Source organism: Balaenoptera musculus, chromosome X (assembly GCF_009873245.2).
Source record: "Balaenoptera musculus isolate JJ_BM4_2016_0621 chromosome X, mBalMus1.pri.v3, whole genome shotgun sequence".
In the NCBI taxonomy this organism is placed as follows: Eukaryota; Metazoa; Chordata; class Mammalia; order Artiodactyla; family Balaenopteridae; genus Balaenoptera; species Balaenoptera musculus.
Genome location: NC_045806.1, coordinates 96,800,547 through 96,823,959, shown reverse-complemented (window position 1 = coordinate 96,823,959; position 23,413 = coordinate 96,800,547). Strand labels below are relative to the sequence as shown.

Genomic DNA, 23,413 nt, shown 5'->3' with positions numbered 1-23,413 from the left:
GATTTGGGGGAAATAGGAAGCTTGAAGAAAACTTCCTGGAGAGTTGTTTTTTGTTTTCTCTTTTTTTAAATAGAAGAAGGTAAATGAGTTAATTGGAATTGTATTCACAGGGAAAGGAAAGAAGATTTTGAATCTAGGTGTCCTTTTTCTTACCATCATGTCAACAAATTCTGATTATAAAATTCCTCACGTAGGCCTGATAAGTAATTTCTGACAAAAATGACTGTGAAAGAGGCAAACTAGCTGACATCTGAAAAGCAGATACCAAACTACCTAAACAATTCTCAGTTTCTTTCTACCTTCCAACTTCAATTTAGGGGGAAGCATTAACTATGTGAAAGAACACAGAGAGAAAAAAATATCTTAGGTAAAACATAAAGTTAGTAATGGAGTGAAGACTGTAATCCATGATCCCCTCTTCATTCACTCTTTGCTTTTTATTTGTTTATTCATATATTTAGTGTAAAATATATCTTTGGTATTTGAGAGAACCTATCAACTCTGAACCTGTGTTCCAAAGCAAGGAAGATACTTTTTATCCATTGGAATATTAGATGGTATATAGACTGAGATCCAATCTCAATTCATCCCTATTTCAGAATAAATCACTGATGTCACTTCATCTACTTTAGAAAAGCATCAAAAGTATCCTGGCTTCTTATAGTTTTGCCTGGTTCCTGGTCATGGAGATAAAATCAGGGGTGGATTAAAAACTCTGTGGAGACTTGAAAGATGAGGGACAATTTGGTGTTGATCTGAGTTTCTTAATTTAATTTTATCTGGGCTGAAATAAAATCTTGTTTGGTTATGTAAAGAACTATTTGATAAACTTTCAATGGGAGAAAATATACATGACACTTAATGAATTTTAATTATAACACTGAGGATTTTAGAAATCAGGGAAACCTTAGCCATCATCTAGTTCTAATGCTAATTTTACATATGAGAAACTGACCATTTCTTAGGGAAAATACAGAGGCAATTTTTGCTTGGAATTGAAAGTTAGACTAGATGACTTCTGAGGTTCCATTCAATAAAATTTTTGAAACTGAGGCCCAAAGAAGTTAAGGAAATCGCCCAAGCTCACCTAGTTGATTGTGGGAGGGAGAGCCTAGAGTTGAACCCAGGCTTCCGGATTCCTTGTCTACTTATGACTCTTCGTACTTAAAGATATTTGAAACTCAACACAGTGAGTTTATAGTCCTGGCATAGTCCTAGCAATCAAATACTTACCTTTGGATTATCTTTTAATTCCCAGTGTGGTGAGTCACATAGTAAAATAACATTAGCATACTGAAATGCTGTATCAGGAACTAATTAAAAGGGAAAGAAAATCACTCAGATGAACTTCATGATTTCCTCTGAATCTTTTGACAAACGTAACCTTGAATGCTGAACTGCTTTGAATGCACATTCTCTCATGACAGTACATTTGGTGGATAAAGCAGAGCTCCTCCTACATAAAGACTTCAGTTCTAAGGTCATTTAAAATCCACTAAGCTAAGAAGCTGTTCAATGAGCAGATTTCAGTGATTTTGCAGAAGAATTTGATTATAACTGGACACATTATTCACTTATAGTAAGTCTGGAACTTAAATTTGGGGGAGGGAGAGAGGGGATTAGAGGTAAATTGTTTTGAATAATTATTTGTTTCACTTTCTTCACCTCTTTTAAAATGGGTTCATAAATCTCTTTTGTGGCAAAAATTGTTTGACTTGACATAATATTAATTTGGGGAAATAATGTAATTTTTTGCATGAAGCTAATTAATAGGTGCTGGTTAATCAGTATAAATAACACTAGTGATTTTAATTTTTATTGTTGTTTTCTTATTAGCCTTTATTTTCTATACAAATCATACCTCTTATAAGCAAACCTGGTCCTTTAGAAATGGTAAGAATAGTTGCGTTTTAGAGTTAAGAGGTTTTCTGAGATTGTTTTCTATGTGATTTTTTTTCTGTAAGTGAGAATCTTCCACTTTGCCATAACTTTTCTCTCTTAAGCTCAGAAATAACCATAGAGCTCCTCTAAAATGACTGATTTAATTTACCTTTATATGATATTTTGATTTAATTTATGGAACATGCATACCTCTATATATGGTGATTTCACTTATTTGAATATTATGGTTACATATATAGTAGGTTATTAAAATAAAAATTACAATTTTCACTGCTTTTGCTCTGAAATGAACTAACATTTTATACATTTGTCGCTTGTTTTCCTTTGAAAGAATCCATAGTTAAGATTTAAATCTGACCATCACTTTTATACATTGCACTCATTTTGGATGCTCCAGGTTATCTTTCTTTTTTTAATATGTAAAAAGATATATAAAACCAGAACATGAATATAGGGCATTTATCAGCTGTTTTTGGTTAAAATTTTATTAATGTATAGAATTTTTAGAGCGTTCAAGACTTAATTGCATAGATTTATTATTATTAAGTAAGAAACTAAGGACTAAGAGATCTGGGTTTTAGTTCTAGATCTTTCCCATATAGTCCTGTGACCTTAGGATGGACATCCTACCCCCTCTCCATCTTTATTTCTTCATCTGTAAAATGAGCCAGGTGTCCTGACTCTGCCTAATGTTGTGAAAGGCAGTAGAAATGTTAAAAATGATTATTTAAACAATAGGATTAAACAAAGGAGAGACAGAACAACTATTGGATTCTTATTTTTTTTTTTAATGCTAAGATCTTACCTGTAAATGAAAAGCTGCTTTCAGGGTATTTGTTTGAAAATCGGAGAAATATCACCTGTATTTTTCTGCAGCTTGGAGGAGTGGGGGTAGGGTAGGTTGCTGGTTCCTTTTGATGTATTTTTCAGAGTGTCTTCAAAGAATTAATAGGAGGTGACTCCTGGATATGGGAGAAGCTGAAGGCAGCTAATAACAATTGGGTTATTATGGCCACTATGCTGCAGACATTTTATGTGAACTATCCTAGGGCTCCCCAACCTCTGGACCATGGACCAGTACCGGTCTGTGGCCTGTTAGGAACTGGGCCGCACAGCAGGAGGTGAGTGGTGGGTGAGTGAGCAAAGATTCCTCTGTATTTACAGCTGCTTCCCATAGCTTGCGTTACGGCCTGAGCTCTGCCTCCTGTCAGCATTATGGTGAGTTGTATAATTATTTCATTATATATTACAATGTAATAATAATAGAAATAAAGTGCACAATAAATGTAATGCACTTGAATCATCCCCAAACCGCTCCCCCCCCCACCCCAGTCCATGGAAAAATTGTCTTCCAGGAAACCGGTCCCTGGTGCCAAAAAGGTTGGGGACCACTGCACTATCCCATTTAATTATTTCCTAAGCCCCAAGTATTACTGCCTTCATCTTATAGATAAGAAAATTTAAGTACAGAGAGCTGAAGTGTCTTCTTTAGATCTGTGTGGCTGCAGTGTCTGGGCTCTTTCCATTATTCCATGCTGCTCCAAGAGTCTCATGGGGCAATACTGAGAAGATTTGGAATTATGTCTTCCATTCTCTCTGTGGGATCAAGACTTATACTGGGGAGATGGATAACGTGGAGTCACAGAGTAGGTAGGCAGGTGCCTACATGATATGATTTGGGAAGCAGTTGACAGGCCTGCCCACAAGTATCATCTTCATTGGCTTGTCACATTCACTTTCCCTGAGATTTTACCACTAAAATGATTACTTTGTTTGTTTTGTTTTTCTTTGCCAGTGGGGAGGTTGTGAGGATTTTCAAATGCAAATACCCCTAGGAGAGTTCATGAATTAAATCTTTTATCATTTAATACCTTAGCAGACAGTGTGAAATTGGAGAAAGGGCTCAGATTTAGGAGCCAGGAAGACCTGGAACTGAATTCTGATGCCACCAAGTCCTAGCTTTTTAACTTGCATGTGATAATTAATCTCTCAGAGCTTCACTTTCTTCTTGAATAAAACAGAGATAATAATGTATATGCATAGGCCCTTATTATAATAATTATAATATATTAAATATCTGGTATGGGTAGTTGTGGTAGAGTGGGAAGAGCACTGGAATGGAAGTCAGGATACTTGGTGTCCTGCCATATGCTTTCATTCATTTGCACAACATCAGTCACTAATAATATTTTTAAGCTGTGCAAATAACAAACCTGTACTTATCAAAGAAAGGCACGGAGAAGAAAGTATATCTTCCCTAGAACAGTGATAAATTCCATTTATGCAGATTTTCTTAGAATAGCCAGATAATCCTTCAATACATGATTTCAAAACACAGATGGATGATGTAATTCAGTTTTCTCTGTTTCAAAGAACATGAATATACATAAGGATTATAAATATTCAAAACATTAATGCAATTTATCATCATTTTCCTTTCCTCTATTTCCAGTACCAAATGGTAGCATGACTTCCCAAGCAGTGTCCTAAACCAGAAACATAGGAATCATCCTAGATTCCTTTCTCTCATTTATCTTCAACCATCATTTCATACCCACACACATCACAGATCTCCTTCTCTAAATACCCATTTTCAGATGGAAGATCATGATTTTGGTGTTTGATATTTTGCATTTGAGGTGTGTTTGAGACTTCTAAGTGAAAATTTTGAGAGAACAATTAGATATACAAGTCTGGAGCTCAGAACAGTAGCTCGAGTGAGAGATATATGTTTGAAAGTCATTGGCATATAGATGGTAATGGAAGCTGTGGGGGTGGATAAAATTACGTAGGGAGAACATAGAGTCAAAAGAGATGAGGGCTTCAAAGAACTTCATTTAATATTAGGATAAGTAAAGGGTGAACCTAAAAATGAAATGAAAAGTGTGGCCAGAGAGATAGAAGGAAAACTGGGAAACTGGTGTGAGAAAAGCCAAGGGAACAGTGTTTCAAGAAAGATGGTGGTAAACAGGTGAATGCCACTAAGATTGGGATAAAAAATATTGATTGGATTCAGTAACATGGAGGCCATTAGTTATTTTAGTGGGACATGTTTCAGGAGAGTCATGGATTGGTGGTGGGATGAAGGAAGAAGCCAGAAGGGAATGGAGTGGTGAAGAGTGAGTGGGAGATGTGAAAATAGCAAGTATAGACAACTCTTCCTAGAAATTTGGCTGTGAAGAAGATGGGAGTATTGGGGCAGTAGCTGGAGACAAATATATGGACAAGATAGTTTTTTTTTAAGTTTGGGGAGAAATGAGCATATTTAAATGCTAATGGATATATCCACCTGATATTTATGTATGTATGTATACATACATCTCATGTATGTTGAAGATATATAAGAGAGAAGAAAAAATTAAATGGTAAGATTCCTGATAATGTGATCAGGGTTAGAATCCAAAACACACATGAGGAGTTTTACCTTAATAGGAAATATACTCCTTTATTATAGCAGTAGGGAAGGAAGAGAGGGTGTGGGGAAAATGTGGAATCAAGAAGATGAGGGAATTTCCATCTGATAGCTTCAATTTTGTTTTTATTTCTTTTTTAATTTTTAGTATAGTTGATTTACAATGTTGTGTTAGTTTCTGCTGTACAGCAAAGTGAATCAGTTATACATATACATATATCCACTCTTTTTTAGATTCTTTTCCCATATAGGTCATTACAGAGTACTGAGAAGAGTTCCCTGTGCTATACAGTAGGTCCTTATTCAATTTTGTTTTTAAAGAGACAAAGTTATGTGCTGAGATTGGGGAGAGGAGATGAGAGGATTGGAGATACTGGAAGGAGTTTGTAATTGTTGTCAAGAATGGAATAAAGCTGAACAGAGACATGTAATGTTTCTGAGTAGTACTGTGGGTTCATGTGAAATTGAATATTATAACTTTATCATGGAACTAATCTATTGTGGGACTTATTCCTTCAGCACCCACCTTCTCCGGTATAGGCACAGAGAAAACCTGAAAGTTGGATTCATTCAAGCTTGGGATTTTGTTAGGAAGTTATGATAAACAGGCAGAGGGACAGCTTTAGTTTGGGGGTATGGAAACTAATCTAGATTGAATAAAAAAAGGAAAAAAGCAAAGTCTGCCAGCTGGATTTGGAAAAAACAGTCAAGTCTTTGCAAAGCTGAAAAATGATCGCAGTGGCAGTACTTAAAAACGTAAGCTAGAATGAAAGGAGATTATGGGAAAATCACTTAACTTCTCTGGCCTGTTTTCTCATCTGTATATAAGCCATGGTGATAGACAGTGGAAGCCAAGTATGTTTTGTGTCTGTATAAATTTATGCATGTATCTCGTCTTTTGATAGTAAGTATCAAGAGAATCAGGAGGGCCTAGGAATTTCTGAAGAGCATCCTGCCCACTTCTAAGGAATGAAGTAGGTTTGGAGGATAGGAAGTGGAATGAAACAGGGTGGGAGGGTAGGAGGTATGAGTCATTCTAACTCTCCCACGGATGCTCAGTCAAAGGAAGACAAATCCATGCTTCTATAGGTGTGATTCTACTACAAGTAGTTCTCTTTTCTCTAGGTATGTTTGACTTTGCTCATCCAGCAGTGATTACTCTCTAACTATGGAATCAGCCAACTCCTTTATCTAGCACTTTTGCAGAAAGAACAGTGTACATTATTGGTGGAATTAGTACTGATTCATTCAGAGGAAACTTGAACTCCAGGGCATTTTGATAATAACCAAAGCATGTGGATGAGCTATCAACATCTGGAAAAGGTGAAGCAGCATAGGATTAAAATTATGTGAGTGCACCATCAGAACATCATTCAGAAAACTGTGGCAGCAGCTCATGGTGGTGGGAAACGTGCTGTGGTACCTGAGAGCAGCTCATATTAGCAGAATCTCCAGATGGCCAGAGAGAGTTCTCTAGCACTTATTTAGCACAGTAAGGACTTTGAAGGCCTCAAAGGGGACATTGGAGTTTTATCACATTGTGTTTTGTCATTGTGAAAAGTTTCTACTTCAGCATTTGTGGTTATAATATTTGCAAGTGGGGTGGTTCAGTATGATTTTTTTCCCCCAGATATCTGGTTGGAGACTTTAGCCAAGGAAGTGCTACACAGCTTAAATGTAGCTGACTCAAAGCCTATGTAGAAAATGAGGGGTTGGACTGTATAAGCGCATACTTTGATTACCTGGAAATTTGGGCTTAAAAGGTTATGAACTTTTAAAGGATTTTTAGGGAATTCCCTGGGGGTCCAGTGGTTAGGACGCAGCACTTACATTGCCGTGGGCCTGGGTTCAATCCCTGGTCGGGGAACTAAGATCCTGCAAGCCACGTGGTGCAGCCAAAAAAAAGGACTTTTATACACAGTGCTAAATACGCCTCTAATTAGGTTTCAGGCTCTTCTTAAATAAGAAAGTGGTTTATTTTGCTCTCACATAACTGTCTGGAGGTAGCTAATCCAGGCTGCATGAAGCTTTACTTCATGAGGTCAAAGGCCCTGGGCTGTTCCAAACTTGTTCTGCCATGCCTAGGGTGTTTTCCTCATCTGCTTAATCAAAGATGGCTCACTACCAGGACCACATTCTAAGAAGCAGAGTGGAGAAAGGGGGAAAGGGAAAGGGGAGAAATGGTCTATTCTCTTTAAAGGCATGACAGAGATTGGAGATAACACTTCTGTTTATACCTCTTAGGCAAGAACTTAATGTTGTCATGGTAGCCTTCATTTTGTATGCCCATGTGCCCAGCTAAAACATGGGGGTTTCATTACACTGAAGGAGAGGAGAATGAATATTAGGGGACGAGTAGTAATCTCAGCCACACTGCCTCCAAAAAAGATTCTATCAACTCACATTTCTGCCAGTAGCCCAAGAGAAAGCTCACACGCTATAGTAACCATTTTGTTTATTAATTTTGCTTATATTATAATTTATTTAACTGTAAGTTTATATAATTTAATTTTTAAAGACTTTATTTTTTTAGAGCATTTTTAGGTTCACAGCAAAACTAAGAGGAAGGTACAGAGATTTTCCATATACCGCCTGCCCCAACACATGTATAGCCTCTCCCATTATCAGCATCCCACACCAGAGTGGTACGTTTGTTACAAGTGATGAGCCTACATTGACACATCATAATCACCCAAAGTCCATAGTGTACATTAGGGTTCATTCTTAGTGTTGTATAGTCTAGGGGTTTGGGCAAATGTATAATGACATGTATCCATGATTATAATATCATACAGAGTATTTTCACTGCCCTAAAAATCCTCTGTGTTCTGCCTAGTCATCCCTCCCCCTCACTTCAACCCCTGGAAACCACTGATCTTTTTGCTGTCTCCATAGTTTTGCCTTTTCCAGAATGTCGTGTAGTTGGAATCATCACTTATATTGCCTTTTCAGATTGGCTTCTTTTACTTGGTAATAAGAACTTAAGGTTCCTCCAAGCCTTTTCATGGCTTGATTTCTTTTTAGTACTGAGTAATATACCATTGTCTGGATGTACCACAGTTTATTTATCCATTCACCTACTGAGGGACATCTTGGTTGCTTCCAAGTTTTTGCAATTATGAATAAAGCTGCGATAAATATTTGTGTGTAGGTTTTTGTGTGCACATAAATTTTCAACTCCTTTGGGTAAATAACCAAGGAGCATGATTGCTGGATCATATGGTAAGAGTATGTTTAGTTTTGTAAGAAATCACCAAACTATCTTCCAAAGTGGCTGTACCATTTTGCATTCCTACCAGCAAAGAATGAGAGTGCCTGTTGCTCAGCATCCTTGCCATCATTTGTTGTTGTTGTCAGTATCCTGGATTTTGGCCATTCTAACAAGTATGTAGTGAGTTACTGTGGGGTTTTTTTGTTGTTGTTTTTTGGTTTCTGGTTTCTTTGACTTTCCTTCCGTAAACTTGATGGCAGGGAACTCTGTGTCTTGCTTGCTTTCATATCTGCAGCCTTGAGTGCAAAATGGATGCTCAGGAAATGTCTGTGAAATGAAGATCTGGATAGATGCCTATGATCGTATCAGCACCAATACAGCAATCAAAGGCACAGGCCATAAAAATAGAAACTGAGGTTCTATTTTGATGAGAAGACCCTAAAGTCATTTAGGAAACATTGTCTAACCCAACCTCAAAAGCAGCTATCAAAAAAAGTGAGAAAGTAGGTGAGTAGGCAGACCTACCACTTAAAATTATGAGTGGATTTAGAGCTTTTAAGCAGATGATTATAAAGAACCAGTTCTCTTAAAGCAGGAAATTCATTTATGAAGGGCAATGAGTCCAGTGAAAAACAATAAAGCTCTGCTGACATACAAGTAAAAAATAACTTTTTTATCATAAGTACTTTAAAAAAGTAAACTCACAAAGTTACAAAACTGGTCTAGTCTTCAAGTAATGCATGGAAAATATTCTGAAGCCAAACAACTAATGAAAATGTATTGAGGGACTTCCACTGGTGGTGCAGTGGTTAAGAATTCGCCTGCCAATGCAGGGGACACGGGTTCGAGCCCTGGTCCGGGAAAATCCCACATGCTGCGGAGCAACTAAGCCCACACGCCACAACTACTGAGGATGCGCTCTAGAGCCCGCGAGCCACAGCTACTGAAGCCCACGCACCTAGAGCCTGTGCTCCGCAACAAGAGAAGTCACCGCAATGAGAAGCCCGTGCACCACAACAAAGAGTAGCTCCCGCTCGCCGCAACTAGAGAAATCCTGCGTACAGCAACGAAGGCCCAATGCAGCCAAAAATAAATAAATAAATAGATAGATTTATAAAAAAAAAAAAGAAAATGTATTGAGAAGAGAGAATGCTCCAGTATATTTAAAATAAGGACAGCCAGGAATCCAAAAATATATTTATTTCCACTTAATGGAAAAGAGAAAACATCAGTAAGAAAGAGGAAAAGAGGAAGAAAATGGAAAAAGAAAAATATAAGGAAAGAAGATGAGGGGCGCGTGGGAGAAGAAGCAAACAGCAAGAGCCCGAATGATGAAATAGGACCATCCATGCTCTGAATCTCAAATAGGCTGCCAATCTAAGCCAGAATACAAATCCTCTTGCCTAGAGATATGCACTTATTGGAGCCCTTTGGGAGTATGGACAGTTATATTATTTGATCCTTCAGTTTCAGAGTTTTCAAAATACAATAAAGGCTTTATGTTCCCTAGAACAAGAATTTCTGATATCCCTTGATTCTGATTTTCAATCATGTTTCTAGACCAATAGCCAAGTTTTTAAAGTGCCCTATAAAAATATAGTTAAAGTTGTTTCTGATTACTTTTGCTGCAGAAGACAAATTTAGAAAAAAAACAATGAAATCTCAGGTTGCACATAGATGGAAAGTAAAGATGTTCTGCAGTCTGGAGAAATTGCAGGCTTTTAAAAATAATATTTCATTGGAAATGTGACAAGATGGAGATACCTTTGTAAAACAATTTGAGCAGATGGAAAGTATTTGTTAAAGTAATCACTGGTGAAACTAAACTTTGATGGTTTCTAATTGTCTCAGAAAAATGTTCTACCTTGGTATGGTACCCTTTGATAAGTACAATCCTAAAATACTCTGGCCTGCATCCCTCAAATAAGAACACTCACTGTTACTAAACAGGTACGACAAAAATCTAAGTAACAACAAGATCAAACCTTTATGTGAGATGTTCTCCATTCCTGTTTTCAAGAGGGAAGAAATGAGTGACTTCCTCCTAGCAAGAGCACCTTATGTCCCTTCACTGCAAACTTCTCAAGAGAGTTATCCATACTCATTGTCTCCCTCCCATTCTTTCCTGAACCCACTTTAATCTGAGTTTTGCTCCAGACATTCCACTTATTTCCTTATCAATGTCACCAACTATCTTCAGTTTGCCAAATTTGTTAGACCATTCTCAGGCCTCATCTTACTTGGCCTATCGGTAGCTTTTGACATTGTCTATCACTTTATCCTTGAAACATTTTCCATACTTGGTTTCTGGGACACCACAAACTCTGGGTTTTCTTCTCACCTCCTTGGCCTCTCCTTAGTGTCCTTTGTTGGTACCTCCTCATCTCTTTGGCCTCTATATATTGGAGGGTCCCAGATCTCAGTCCTTGGTCCTCTTCTCTTTGTCTTATCTACACTATACCCTAGGTGACTGTAATTAATCCTGTGGCTTTAAATACTACCTATATACTGATGACTCTCAAAAATATATCTATAGCTTTGGTCTTTCCCCTAATCTCCAGAGTCAACTATCCAACTGCCTACTCATTTTCTCCCCTTGGATGTTAGTTAGGCAGCTCAAACTGAACGATATAAAACTGAACTCTTGTCCATCATCCCCAAGCCCCATAAACAATTATTCAGTTGCCCATGACAAAAATACAGGCATCATCCTCTGGTACTCCACACTCAATCCATCAGTAAAATCCTATCAGCATCTCCACTGCTGTCAAGTTGGTCCAACTCACCATCAGCTCTAGCCTGGATTATTGCTTCCCTTCCATACAGAGTAGCCTTTTCAAATGTAAGCTACATCATGTTACTCTACTCACAACTATCCAATTGCTTCCCATTTTACTAAAAATAAATAGGAAATCCAGTACCATTGCCCACAGTCGGCCTATCTTTGTGAGATCATCTAACCTTTTCTGTTTCCTACCCTACCGTTGTTGCTATTCTAGAACTATTAAGCTGATTCCCTCCCCAGGGCTTTTGAATGTGCTATTCCTTCTACCTGGAAGTTTCTTTCCCTGTATCTTCACCTGGTTCATTCCCTCACTTCATTGAGGTCCTTAATGTTACTTTTTCAGAGAGGCATTCCCTGACCAACCTATCTAAAATGAACTCTCATTACTCTCTTTCATATTATCCTGCTTTATTTCTTTTTGTGAAACTTATAATTATCTGATATTGTCTGTCTGTCTGTCTGTCTGTTTATTGTCTGTCTCCCACTCCAGAAAGTTAGTTCCAAGAAAGCAGGTTCTTTGTTTTGTCTGCTGCTGTACCTCCAGTGGCTGGAACAGTGCCTGGCATGTAGTAGGCTTCCAGAAATAATTGTTGAATAATGAATACATGATAGAAATATTTATGTGTTTTTGTTAACATTCTTTTCCATAACTGATGGCAGTATTTGTTACACAATACCATATTTTCATGTATTTACAGTTTATATCTTATGTACATGCAAGAACATACTGGTAGAATAACATTGAAGCAATATAAGATCTGCTATTGTACATTTTCTATTCTGTTTTTACTTAGTATGGAGAGGGTGAGTCACACTCTATTACTGACTTCTAAAGTTGTTATTCTAAAGTCATTACTTGAAGTGAATGTTTTGGGTACACAGTATTTGCTTGCTAATAAGTATTTGGGAGCGTCTGGGAGTGAGGAGAAGGGTGTTGAACAAACAAAAGAGATTGTTTTGCTAGTTCCAGAGCAGTGGTGCCTTTCAAGAAACTGCATTGCTCTTCAGCTGTGACTTCATTTGAATAGAACTTAAGGTGTATTTAATAATAAGAATCTGACCTATTTTAAGAAAGCGATGACCTGGTGGATTTTTTTTAAACGGTTGTAAAAGCCTGTTGTTGGTTTATTTGGATGGAACTATAAACTAAAAAGCTCTGATCTGCCCAGTTTAGGGACAGATTCTGAAATGTGTAAACTGCTTCATGAAGGAACACTGTAAACCTGTCAGTTGCTATGGTAGCTCAAAACTGAATTCTGTAGCTTTGACAGTGCTTCAGGAAACTTGTCAGCTGGATGAACTCAGGATGTCATACAGGAAACCATCTACAAAAAGGATTTGGGAATAAAATGACTACTTATGTTTTACAGGATTTATTGAACATATTTCATAAATATCAAGAAACAATATTAGTATGTAATGTTGGCAGGGACGCAAATATAATCATGTTATATATAACTGGATGTTAAAGTGGTATTTGTTAAAAAGAGACCTTACCTGTACTTCATTCGTCTGCAGTGATTTTCATCATTCAGCACGTGCCTAACTTCTTTGTGTATTTTTGTGGGAAATGACAGTTGACTAGGGGCAAGCATGATGAATCTGTCTGATTCAAAGTCCTTTTATGTTTGAAAGTACACAAAGTCATCTTCAGCATTCTTTATAAACTACTCCACTGCGTGAAATATTACGTGCTAGTTATTATCTAAATTAGATTTGACTCACCAACAGTTCATAGACTGATTGTACTATTATTGAGCTATGTATTGATCTTAAAATGTTGTCAGGCCTCAGGATCTGTCCCGTTCCAGAGGTGCTGATTTTCATGCTGAGTCATGGTTATACTCCAGGAACTATGAGTAGACATTTGTACATGTTGGATGGTCTCCTTGAAACGAGACTAGTTATTCAGGAAGCCGGTGCTTTTGAGTCACATCCTGAAACCATGGATGGATACACACCAGATTAACTGATAAAACAGAAAGATAGCCCAGGGATAACTCATATGAGAGGAAATTGAGTTTCACTAAAGTGAGATGGAAAGACAGTATTATGTGTTAATAGGAGCATAGTCTTTAGAATTAGATATACACATATTTTTTGCTTAAGTTGTATGACCTTGCGTAATTTACTTAACCTTTCTGAGCCTCAAACAACTCATTTATGATACAGTATTGCGATAATAATAATTGTAACTATCAACATTTGTGAGACTTAAATGAGCTAATCCATATCAAACATCTGGCACAGAGCTTGACACCTGGTAAGAGCTTAATAAACTATAGTCCCTATTATTATCATTTTCTAAATCCTCTGCCAAAGTTGGTGCTAGAGCCCAGATCTCCTAGTCAATGCCTTCTCATGTAAGATCATATAAATTTGTCATTTCACCCCCAGACAACATTTAAGCCTTTGCAATCACCCTGAGGCAGAGAAGACAGGGCGGGGCCCAAGGACATCCTCCTCACGTACAGGCATTAGGCACAAGGCAAAGCCACCTCCTTGTTTTGCATTTAATGAGGCCATGACGCAGGTCAGAATGGCATCTAAAACAGAAACTTTGTAGCATCTGAGCAAGAAACTCTGAACATGAAAACAGTGGAGCATGCGCAAATAAAAATGCACAGGTTGCTGATGACCCTGTACAACCTTCCAGGTGTGGCGCTCAACTAGTAAGCGAAAATATAAGGGCAAACAGCTCTTAGAACGCGTGTACAGTGGCTTCAGGAGGCAAATGCGCAGGACCGGAAGCTGATGCAACCTGGTGCAATCCAGGCCACACCTAAACCTTCCCCTCGAGTATTCTGCTCCTAATCAAAAAGACCCCCACCCATTCAAAGGACTGAAAATAAGATGAAAAGGGGGATCAACAACCCTGTGGGCGCTCCTCACTCGCGAGGACGCCCGCACTCTTAGCTTCTGCCCTAAATAAACTGCTTCTTTGTTCTCTTTGCTCCTCAGCCTCAGTGTGTGTGTGTGTTTATTTTTCCTTGGTGTCTTGTGTTCCTTGCCCAAACTCTTTGGACAAGTTGAAAAAGAGCCTGGACTTTTGATAAAGCTTTTCCAGTATCAACCCTACTTTTCCATTTCCCTCTCCTCAAGCATTACTTCTCTTCTATTTTCCCATTTTCTTTTTCTCCTATCCCTATTCTAATTGCTTTGGATGATATTTTTAGATATTTTAAATAATACAGAAAGTATCAAATTTCATAACTTTTTTTTTCTCTAAACAACGGCAACAGAAATAGCATGGCCATACTTCCCTTAGGCGGTTTTCTTAGAAGCCACTTTAGTGACATTGCAAAACCCCATTCATCATTTTCTAATAGATAATTATTTGTCTTTGTAACTTGGTCACTGCCTTTACAAACAAAACAAGAACCTGTGGCTATTCCAGATACTTTGGAAGAATCTTTTTTTTTTCTTTGTCAAGGTAGAGAGGGAACTTTTCTACAAAACCGTATTATGTAAGTGACTGCATTATTAGCTTTACAAGATACTTCTGTTCCTTATTTCTTTTACCTTTCCTTTCAGTGTGGATTGTACCAGCAGTGGAGTCTTGTTCAAGTCACATCACCTCTCTAAGCCCCAATTTTCCTGATTGTAAATATGTGATACCAACTTTTCACACCTGCAGATTTGTTAAAATAATTCAATAAATTCTTGGTAAACTATAAAAAGCTAAACAAATGCAATAGATTATTATTACTAAGACAAAGATCAGTAAAGGCAGCTACTGGATCAACGAGGGTGGTAGAAGTTAGAGGTTAATAATAAGTGTCTACTTATCAACTGTGTGCAAGTCAATTTTGCTGAATTAGTAGGAGCAGATGTGTAGTTTGGAGCAAGTTGTTTTCAAGTTTTTTCATAGTAACAAGGTGCTCAGAAACAAACCCCTTGCAAGTATATAGAGCAATTTACTATTCTCTTTCACTTTTACATACATTATCTCATTTAATCTTAAAACTGCCAGGCTGGTGTCATTACCTCCATTTTATAGAAGAAAACTGAGTTATAATTTGCTTCCAAACACATTAGTGGTTGAGGCAGGGCTGAAATCCAGGTTGATATTTATACTATTGTGCCTGTATACAAGCTCCTCATCTATATATCCATTGGTTTATTCAAAGATTACTTAGTCCCGTCAGCTTTTGCAACACTGTGCTGTGATTCTAAGTTTGCTTTGGATGGCTTTTAGCCCCACCCATAACCTCCCCTATCTTGTGACTTACAGAATCTGTATCCTGGCCCACTGGCTGTCTCACGAATACCAATCTATTTTTTTTCAGTGTGCTTGATTATCAGACAGGAAGGGAAGAGATTCAGTAACTGTCTCTCAGTTTGAGAGGGGAAGAAAAGAGCGGCTGTGATAATTGCCTATGATAATCCATTTCTTGAGAAACTGTATTATTGGTAAGTACCTGGAGTTTCTGCAATAATGCAAGGATTATCCCAGCCAACTCTTAGAATGAAGGGATTATGTAGCATGGCTTTGAAGAGGCAGGGAAGTGAGGCTGAAACCAGGAAATAACTTTAGGCCTGCCATTCCAAAGGAGATTCTTAGTGGGAAACTGTCTAAGCAACAGTGTTGTGGGAAATTGAGTGGGTAGAAACAGGAAGCGGTCCTCCACAAGGGTTACACTTGTGTAGTGGTTATCAAGGGTTCTGGTACTAGGCTGTCTGGGTTCAGATCCAAGCTTCACCATTTATAGCCTGTGGTAACTTGCAGGGAGTTGTTTAATTTCTCCTTGTCTCAGTTTCTGGCCTTTAAAATGGGAATAAAAATAGTACATACATCCAAGGCTGACCGAGTATTATATGAGATTATGCACGTAAAGAGTTTAGCACAGGCTAGTGCCTGGGATGCTGGGAAGGGTAAATAAATAGTAGGAGGTATTATTTTCATTATTACAGATGTTATGATTCATCACTTGTACCTTGTGTCTTAGACAAGATTCAGCTGGGATAGTATTTGGCAAAAAAAAAAAAAAAAGTGCACATGAAAGATTATTGAATTATTACTCTGCTAAAAATGTCATGATGATAAAACTATGTGGTGGGGTTGATGGTATGGGTGGTGACAGTAGGTTGAGGAAGGTTCGCAGGGAGCCTTCTGGTAACATAGGTTCAGGACAGACTCCTTATAACAAGAAAATTCATTTGCTAGTCAGTGGAAAGCACTTAAGAGAGCTGGTTTTCAGTCCTAGCTCTGCCCCCAATAAGTTGTGTGAGCTAGGACAACTCACTTTCCTCTCTGGGTATTTCCTCATTTTAAAAAATAAAATGACCAGATGAGTGGTTGTTAACTGTGGGCTGGGGGTGGGGAGTATATCAGAAAATGTTTCAAATTTTGTATCTCGGCATTTCCATCCCCCGTCTTCCCTTTGTCTTCAGATCCCTTCCCCTCTTGTGAAAAACTCTGTCCTCTGGTAACCATATAGTATACAAAACACCTCATTGCACTAGTGACAGTCCTGTAACCCACAAGCCAAGGAAAGAATTGTCTTCATGTTCATTTGGGTAAGAAAGTCTAGGTGGGACACTAAGGTTGATTCAGGAATTCCTTTTGTGGATTTCTAGATAAGTGATTTAGGAGGCCAGCTATCCCATTTCCTACCTTTGCTTAATGTGTTTGGCTAATCCAGGAAGTGCTATTTGATAGCCTGAATCAAATTTCAGTAGCCTATAAATAGAATAGAAGCAAAGTATTTTTAACTCTTAGCATTTATGCTGTACATGACACAGGGCTATGAAATATTTAAGGACAGATTGATAGGGGAGAGAGAACTTTAAGATCTCTCTGAGAGGGACTTCCCTGGTGGCCCAGTGGTTAAGAATCCGCCTTCCAATGCAGGGGACGTGGGTTCCATCCCTGGTCGGGGAACTAAGATCCCACATGCTGTGGGGCAACTAAGCCCACGTGCCGCAACTACTGAGTTCGCAGGCCACAACTAGAGAGAAGCCTCATGCTGCAACAAGGAGCCCACGTGCCACAGGGAAGGATCCCACATGCCGCAACAAAGATCCTGCGTGCTGCAACTAAGACCCGATGCAGCCAAAATTAAAATAAAATAAATAGTTATTAAAAAAAAAAAAAGATCTCTCTGAGAGCATTTTAAGGGACACCTGATTGTCTTAGTCCTTATAGGTAATATGAAAGGATTTCTCTTTGTCAGACCTATTGCCTTGGATCCAAAAGTAACCCGTCTGTTCATCTCAATCTGTAAGAGCAGCTCTATGGCAGAAATATGGCTTTCTGTTGACGAAACCTACTTACTACTTACAGATGCCTTAGAAGGCAGCAATGGGCTGGTGGTGGGGAGGGAGGAATTGAGGAGAGAGATTCACCAGACCTCAGTAAGAGAAATGGCATCCCCTTATGAGTTTATGAGATATAGAAAAAGAAACAACATCGTGTTGATTCAGCCTGGCTAGCTAATTGAAGGAAGACTTAAATGCTGGAGTCTCAGAGGAAAAGCTTTCATAATCCTGAGTCAAACGTGTGGGGTCCAGCATAGTAAGGTGGAAGTGCACTAGACTGGGAATCACATCTCTGTTCTACTTCCAGCTCTGTTACTAACTCGCTGTGTAATCTTGGGTAAGTCTGAGTTTTACTTCCCAATATATGAAGGAGGACTGGACTAGCGTTGCCTCCAATATACTTGCTGGCTCTAACAGTCTGATCCCAAGATTCCATTATGTAATAATCGAAGCCTACCAACATGAGAACATTACAAATGGACCAGGTAAGATGAAGTGGATGGAGGAGGGAGAGAGGGTCTGTCCTGCTTAATTAATTTATGTAGGAGAAAAGAAAGGTAATCCCTGACTGTTGGGGTAAGTGACCTTTAATCCTTAACTTCCTGTGAAATTGTTGGTTTTAGGAATATAGACTCAAAGAGAAGTGTAGAACTGCAAGTAGTGATGTTTCATTGAAAGGAGAGTATTTTTTGATTGAATGGATATGTGGAGACATGAATCCTTTTAGTTTTGATCATAAACTATTAGTTTAGTTTCAATCATAAACTATTATTCTTCAATGATAAAAAGATGAATAAATTGTATTCTGTGACAGTGAAGTGCTCTTTTAAGAAAGAGGTGATAAATTCAGATTTGTCCTTACTGTATGTGGTGTGAAAATGGTTTGGAGGCAGGAAAAACTGGATAAGGAGACCCCTGATGATGAGATACCCAATTTAGGAAGGGGAGATTGGATGGGAGAGGGAGGAGTTGAGGAAAACTCTCAGGTTTCTGGTTTGGGCAACTGGGAAGATGATGGTGCCATTTACTGATATAGGAAATAACAGGGAAGAGTAGAACAGATAGGAGAGTAGATGATGATGATTTTAATATTTATGAAGAAATGAAGCAAAGTTCTGAGTTATCTGAGGCTTTGGTGTAGATTCTGAGCTTTGTCAGTATTCAGATAACTTTCAAATCCTGGCCATAGCATATGATGTGTAGAAAAGTATGTGTGTGTGTGGGGGGGGTGGGCATTGAAGGGATATGTTTGTTTGTTTTGCTTTTTTGGTTTTGCTCTCATAAGAAGAATGAGACTAAAATCCTCCTTTCCAATTATTTTGGTTCCAAACTTGATTTTTTTTCCTGTTTAAATGGTTCAAAGGGGCACAGTTTTCACAATTCTTGATAGAAAGCACACAGAGAGTTCCCAAATGTATTTTTAGTCACATTTAGTCCTTTTTGAGGTATGATAAAGTTAAACTGCTATATTTTTCCTTCTTAGAGTGGAAATTTGAAGGTATTAAATCTTGGAGAAATGGCTTTCATTCATTTGGATATCAGATGCCTATATATCCTTCTTATCTGCACAGCATTTGGCTCTACTTTGTCTTCAAATGCTGAGATAAAAGGTAAACCAAGAATGGAGTAGTTTTAAAATTAGGGATATTAACTGCCTTTTCAACCTACCCTATGAAAAGTGCATATCAAGTAGATGGCTTGTTATTGGAAATATTTCAGGGAGTCCATACACAAAAGATATGTTCTTACTAGTCAGCCTCATGTATAAGGTAACTGATGATTATAAACATTTTGTGGGATAAAAGCCAAACTAAAAGACACTTTCCATACCTTTCTGTGTAGTCTTTTCTAACAAAGAAGTTAATTATCCGAAACCTCATTGCCTGGTACCCAACTAACTGAAAACTTTCCTTTATTACTATCCTTAACTTTTAAGACAATTAGATAAATTTTAAAAATACAGAGATTTAAAATAAAATTTTAAAATAATTACAGAATTATTAAATCATGTCTAATGAACTTTTCATTGCAGAAGGTAATTAGAACAATGCATTTAACAAAGATTTCTAATCATAAAAGTGGAAACAATAGGATTGTCATTTCATCCTCAATAGAAACCTTCTTTATTGGTTCATGCAGGTCCCATTTCAAATCAATATTTGTGCCACCATTTCTTTCTGTTGATTCTTTTCCTCACCTCAATAAGTAATATGAAGTGAAGTATTAAAATGAACAACAGGGCAGAAATGAGAGGAAATTATTAGCAGAAAGGCAACATGAGGACAGTACTATAGTACTAGATTTGCTAGTAGGTTTAGTAAATTTATAGAATAATTTGTTTGTTTTTATTGCTTTTTAAATCACCAGATGAGGGAGCCATTTCCTCCCACTGCCCTCACCCCCTCAAAATAAAACAGGCTGTTTCCTGTCACTCTACTCAGCTGCCTGCCACTTTTTCTTGAGCCCTTCCAAAGAGTGGCTCTGGTTTGCCATGTTCTACAAATAGCTCTGAACTTCAGTTGACTAGAGGATTCAATTATCCTGAATGGACCAACAAGATCTGCCTGTTCTCCTAATTCTTAAGGCGCTTAGCCATAGTAGTCATATTTTATATTTTCTATCCCTTTTTTCATGTGGGCCATGATGTTATTTACCTATGGTAAACACAGGATTAATACTGACTGATTCTTGCTATGAGAGAGATTTAGGTAATAAAGTGTTCCCATCCTAGACTAAATTCTAGTCTATATGACCACAGAGATAACTCCATGTTGAATTTCTTATTTCCATGAAAACTTATTACGTAGCTTGGCTAAGTCACATTTTACATATGCAATTCCTTAAAGAAGGGACAACTATGTAGCAGTAACCTAGATTTTTAAAAACAGCTTTATTGAGATACAATTTAAAGGATATAAAGCTTACCCTTTTAAAGTATACTGGGCAGTGGTTTTTAGTATATTCACAAAGTTGTGTAACAGCCACAACTATCAAATTCCAGAATAGTTACATTACCACCAAAAGAAACCCCAAATCCATTCAGTAGTCACATCTCATTCTCCCCTCCCTCCAGCCCCCGGCAACCACTAATCGATTTTCTGTCCCTATGGATTTGCCTATTCTGATATTTCACATAAATGGAATCATACAATATGTGGTCTTTTGTGGCTGGCTTCTTTCACTTAGCTTAATGTTTTCAAGATTCATTCATGTTGTAGCATGTATCAGTATTTCATTCTTTCTTATGGCTGGATAATATTCCATTGTATGGATATGTCACAGTTTATCCATTCATCAGTTGATGGACATATGGAAGTAATCTAGATTTAGCAATCTTTGTCATAAGATACAGGATAAAAATAAAAATATTTTATTGATTTTTTTCAGTTAATCCTCCTCAGGATTTTGAAATAGTGGATCCTGGATATTTAGGCTATCTCTATTTGCAGTGGCAACCTCCACTGTCTCTGGATAACTTTAAGGAATGCACAGTAGAATATGAATTAAAGTATCGAAACATTGATAGTGCAAGCTGGAAGGTAAGTAAAGCATGCACTTAAGATATTGGAATGATTATTAGTTTTCTTGTGATTCCTGATGTCAGTGTCTACTTTTATTCCCGTATCTCAATAGCTATTATTAAGATATAAGCTGCATGCTAATGAGAACCTACTGTATAGCACAGGGGACTCTAACTCACTGCTCTGTGGTGACCTAAATGGGAAGGAAATCCAAAAAAGAGGGGATATACGTATATAGCTGAATCACTTTGCTGTACAGCAGAAACTGACACAGCAGTGTAAAGCAACTATACGCCAATAAAAAAAAAAAAGAACATTCTTCACAGTTTCACCACATTTTCCTCCTGAATTATCTGGGTATAAAATGGCAATTTTTTAATTTGTATTGGAAAAGAGTGGGCATTTCAGTTATTTCTGAAATAGTAATTACAATGTCCATTGCATTAAATCAGCTTTTGATTGATTTATGACTCATTAAAGTATTGTATCATGGAATAAAAGTTCTTAAGAAAAAAAAAAAGATATAAGCTGCATGCCTGCTGCTATCTCCTGTGCATCCTGCAACATCTGTTTTCACCCCACCCAGTATTAAGTCTACCATTGGAAATACAGGAAAAAAGAAAACTTGGTCCCATGGAATATGGAATTGAAGAGTACTTACACATTTTACCATATTTCAAAGTTACTTATATACCTGTATATGGGTCTTATATATGCTACTGGGCTATGTGAGCTTTTGCTCTGTAGGAATCAAGCCTTATTTATCTTTGTACTCTCCCTACAGAACACAGCATGGTTCTGTGCATATATTGTATTAAGTGCTCAGTGAAAGTTTATTGAATTAACTATTTACATAGTCAACAAGCATGTTTATTCAAAGATTTTGGTTGTACAAGTCATTCTGTTACCTTCCTAATTCAGCTAGGTAGTTTCAAGGGACAATTCAAATCAAACGTTCATTGTGCAACTTATTTCTCCAAGCACTCCACTAGCTAGGTATCAGTAATAGAAGGATAAATGATACATGATTTTAGTCCTTCAGGAGGTCACACTTTGTCTGGCTTTCTTCAGTTACCTCCAAGATTTTATATGATTCCTGAAGAGTTCATATGATATTTGAAACGTGATAAATTGTCATGTAATAGGCATATGGTACATGAAAATTCTCTCTCAATTTCAACTTGGTTATAGCTCAAAAGTTCCTCCTGTAGAGCCTTTTTTGTCTTCCAGAATTTTTTTTAATGAGATGCTAAGATTCAAATGATCTCATCAATTGATATAATATGCAGAAGTGAACTCTGCCAGAAATATATCTGGGACATTTTATCAGATAATCATCAGGAATTTCTTAGATATTGGGAACTCTCCAGGGTGTTAATGACTTTTTAGCCTTATTAATGTGGCTCATGATACCATTATTGTTTTAAGCTTAACTTTGTCTCATCTTTTTATCAAACAGACGATCATTACTAAGAATCTACATTACAAAGATGGGTTTGATCTTAACAAAGGTGTTGAAGCAAAGATACACACACTTCTTCTAGGGCAATGCACAAACGGATCAGAAGTTCAAAGTTCATGGTCAGAAGCTACTTATTGGATATCACCACAAGGTTAAAACAAAGCTCTCTTTTCACATTTAATACTGTCAGAACAATCTATATGGGAAGTAAGTCCCTTAACCTTTATACATCAGATTACATGTACAATTGAGAATGTGGCACAAACGAGAATCCTTCTTAGGAGTGGGTGACTGGCCTTTTTGAATTCTTTAAATCAGCAAACACATGTGGCAAAACCTACATCTTATTAGGTTAATATAGTTCCCAGTTTTGGGCTCATATTAGTAAATATGCATGTGACTATTTATGCAACTGCTCAGAGCATCCTAGAATTATTAATTTAGTACTTTTGCATATGCTTACACTAGTACCAGTAAATAAGCCCTCAAAGATTTTTGATTTTGCATGTTCCACTTACAGTGAAGTGATTTGCAACAACTTCCTTTTGGAATATTCCTGATTATGTTGATTGCTAAATCAAGTGGAGAGGTCAAAGGAAATGAAATAAAATTGCATAGTTATTTTCCATATGATTCATCACCATGTCTTTCAAGCATTCACAGTTTTTTCATTTCTTAGGAAATCTGGAAACTAAAATTCAGGATATGGATTGTGTATATTACAACTGGCAATATTTACTTTGCTCTTGGAAACCTGGCATGGGTGTCCATTTTGATGCCAATTACAACTTGTTTTATTGGTAAGTATTTTTATAATAAGAATTCCATATTAGGAAGATATCTATCAAAATTAATCCAC

The 23,413-nt window shown here is 37.4% G+C and overlaps 1 protein-coding gene across 3 annotated transcripts in view; it reads left to right on the top strand.

Moving 5' to 3' along the window:
* The first annotated feature begins 1,469 nt into the window (after positions 1 to 1,469).
* The window catches only part of IL13RA2 (interleukin 13 receptor subunit alpha 2), a 61,001-nt gene continuing 39,057 nt past the window's right edge, over positions 1,470 to 23,413 (top strand). For all 3 annotated transcript variants that reach the window (XR_005018368.1, XM_036840234.1, XM_036840233.1), the window contains exons 1-5: positions 1,470 to 1,579; positions 19,055 to 19,181; positions 20,959 to 21,110; positions 22,552 to 22,705; positions 23,234 to 23,354. Coding sequence is in view for 2 of the 3 variants with exons in the window: in XM_036840234.1 (XP_036696129.1) it covers positions 19,088 to 19,181; positions 20,959 to 21,110; positions 22,552 to 22,705; positions 23,234 to 23,354 (521 nt within the window). In the remaining variant the exon portion in view is untranslated. The remainder of the gene's footprint in view (positions 1,580 to 19,054; positions 19,182 to 20,958; positions 21,111 to 22,551; positions 22,706 to 23,233; positions 23,355 to 23,413) is intronic.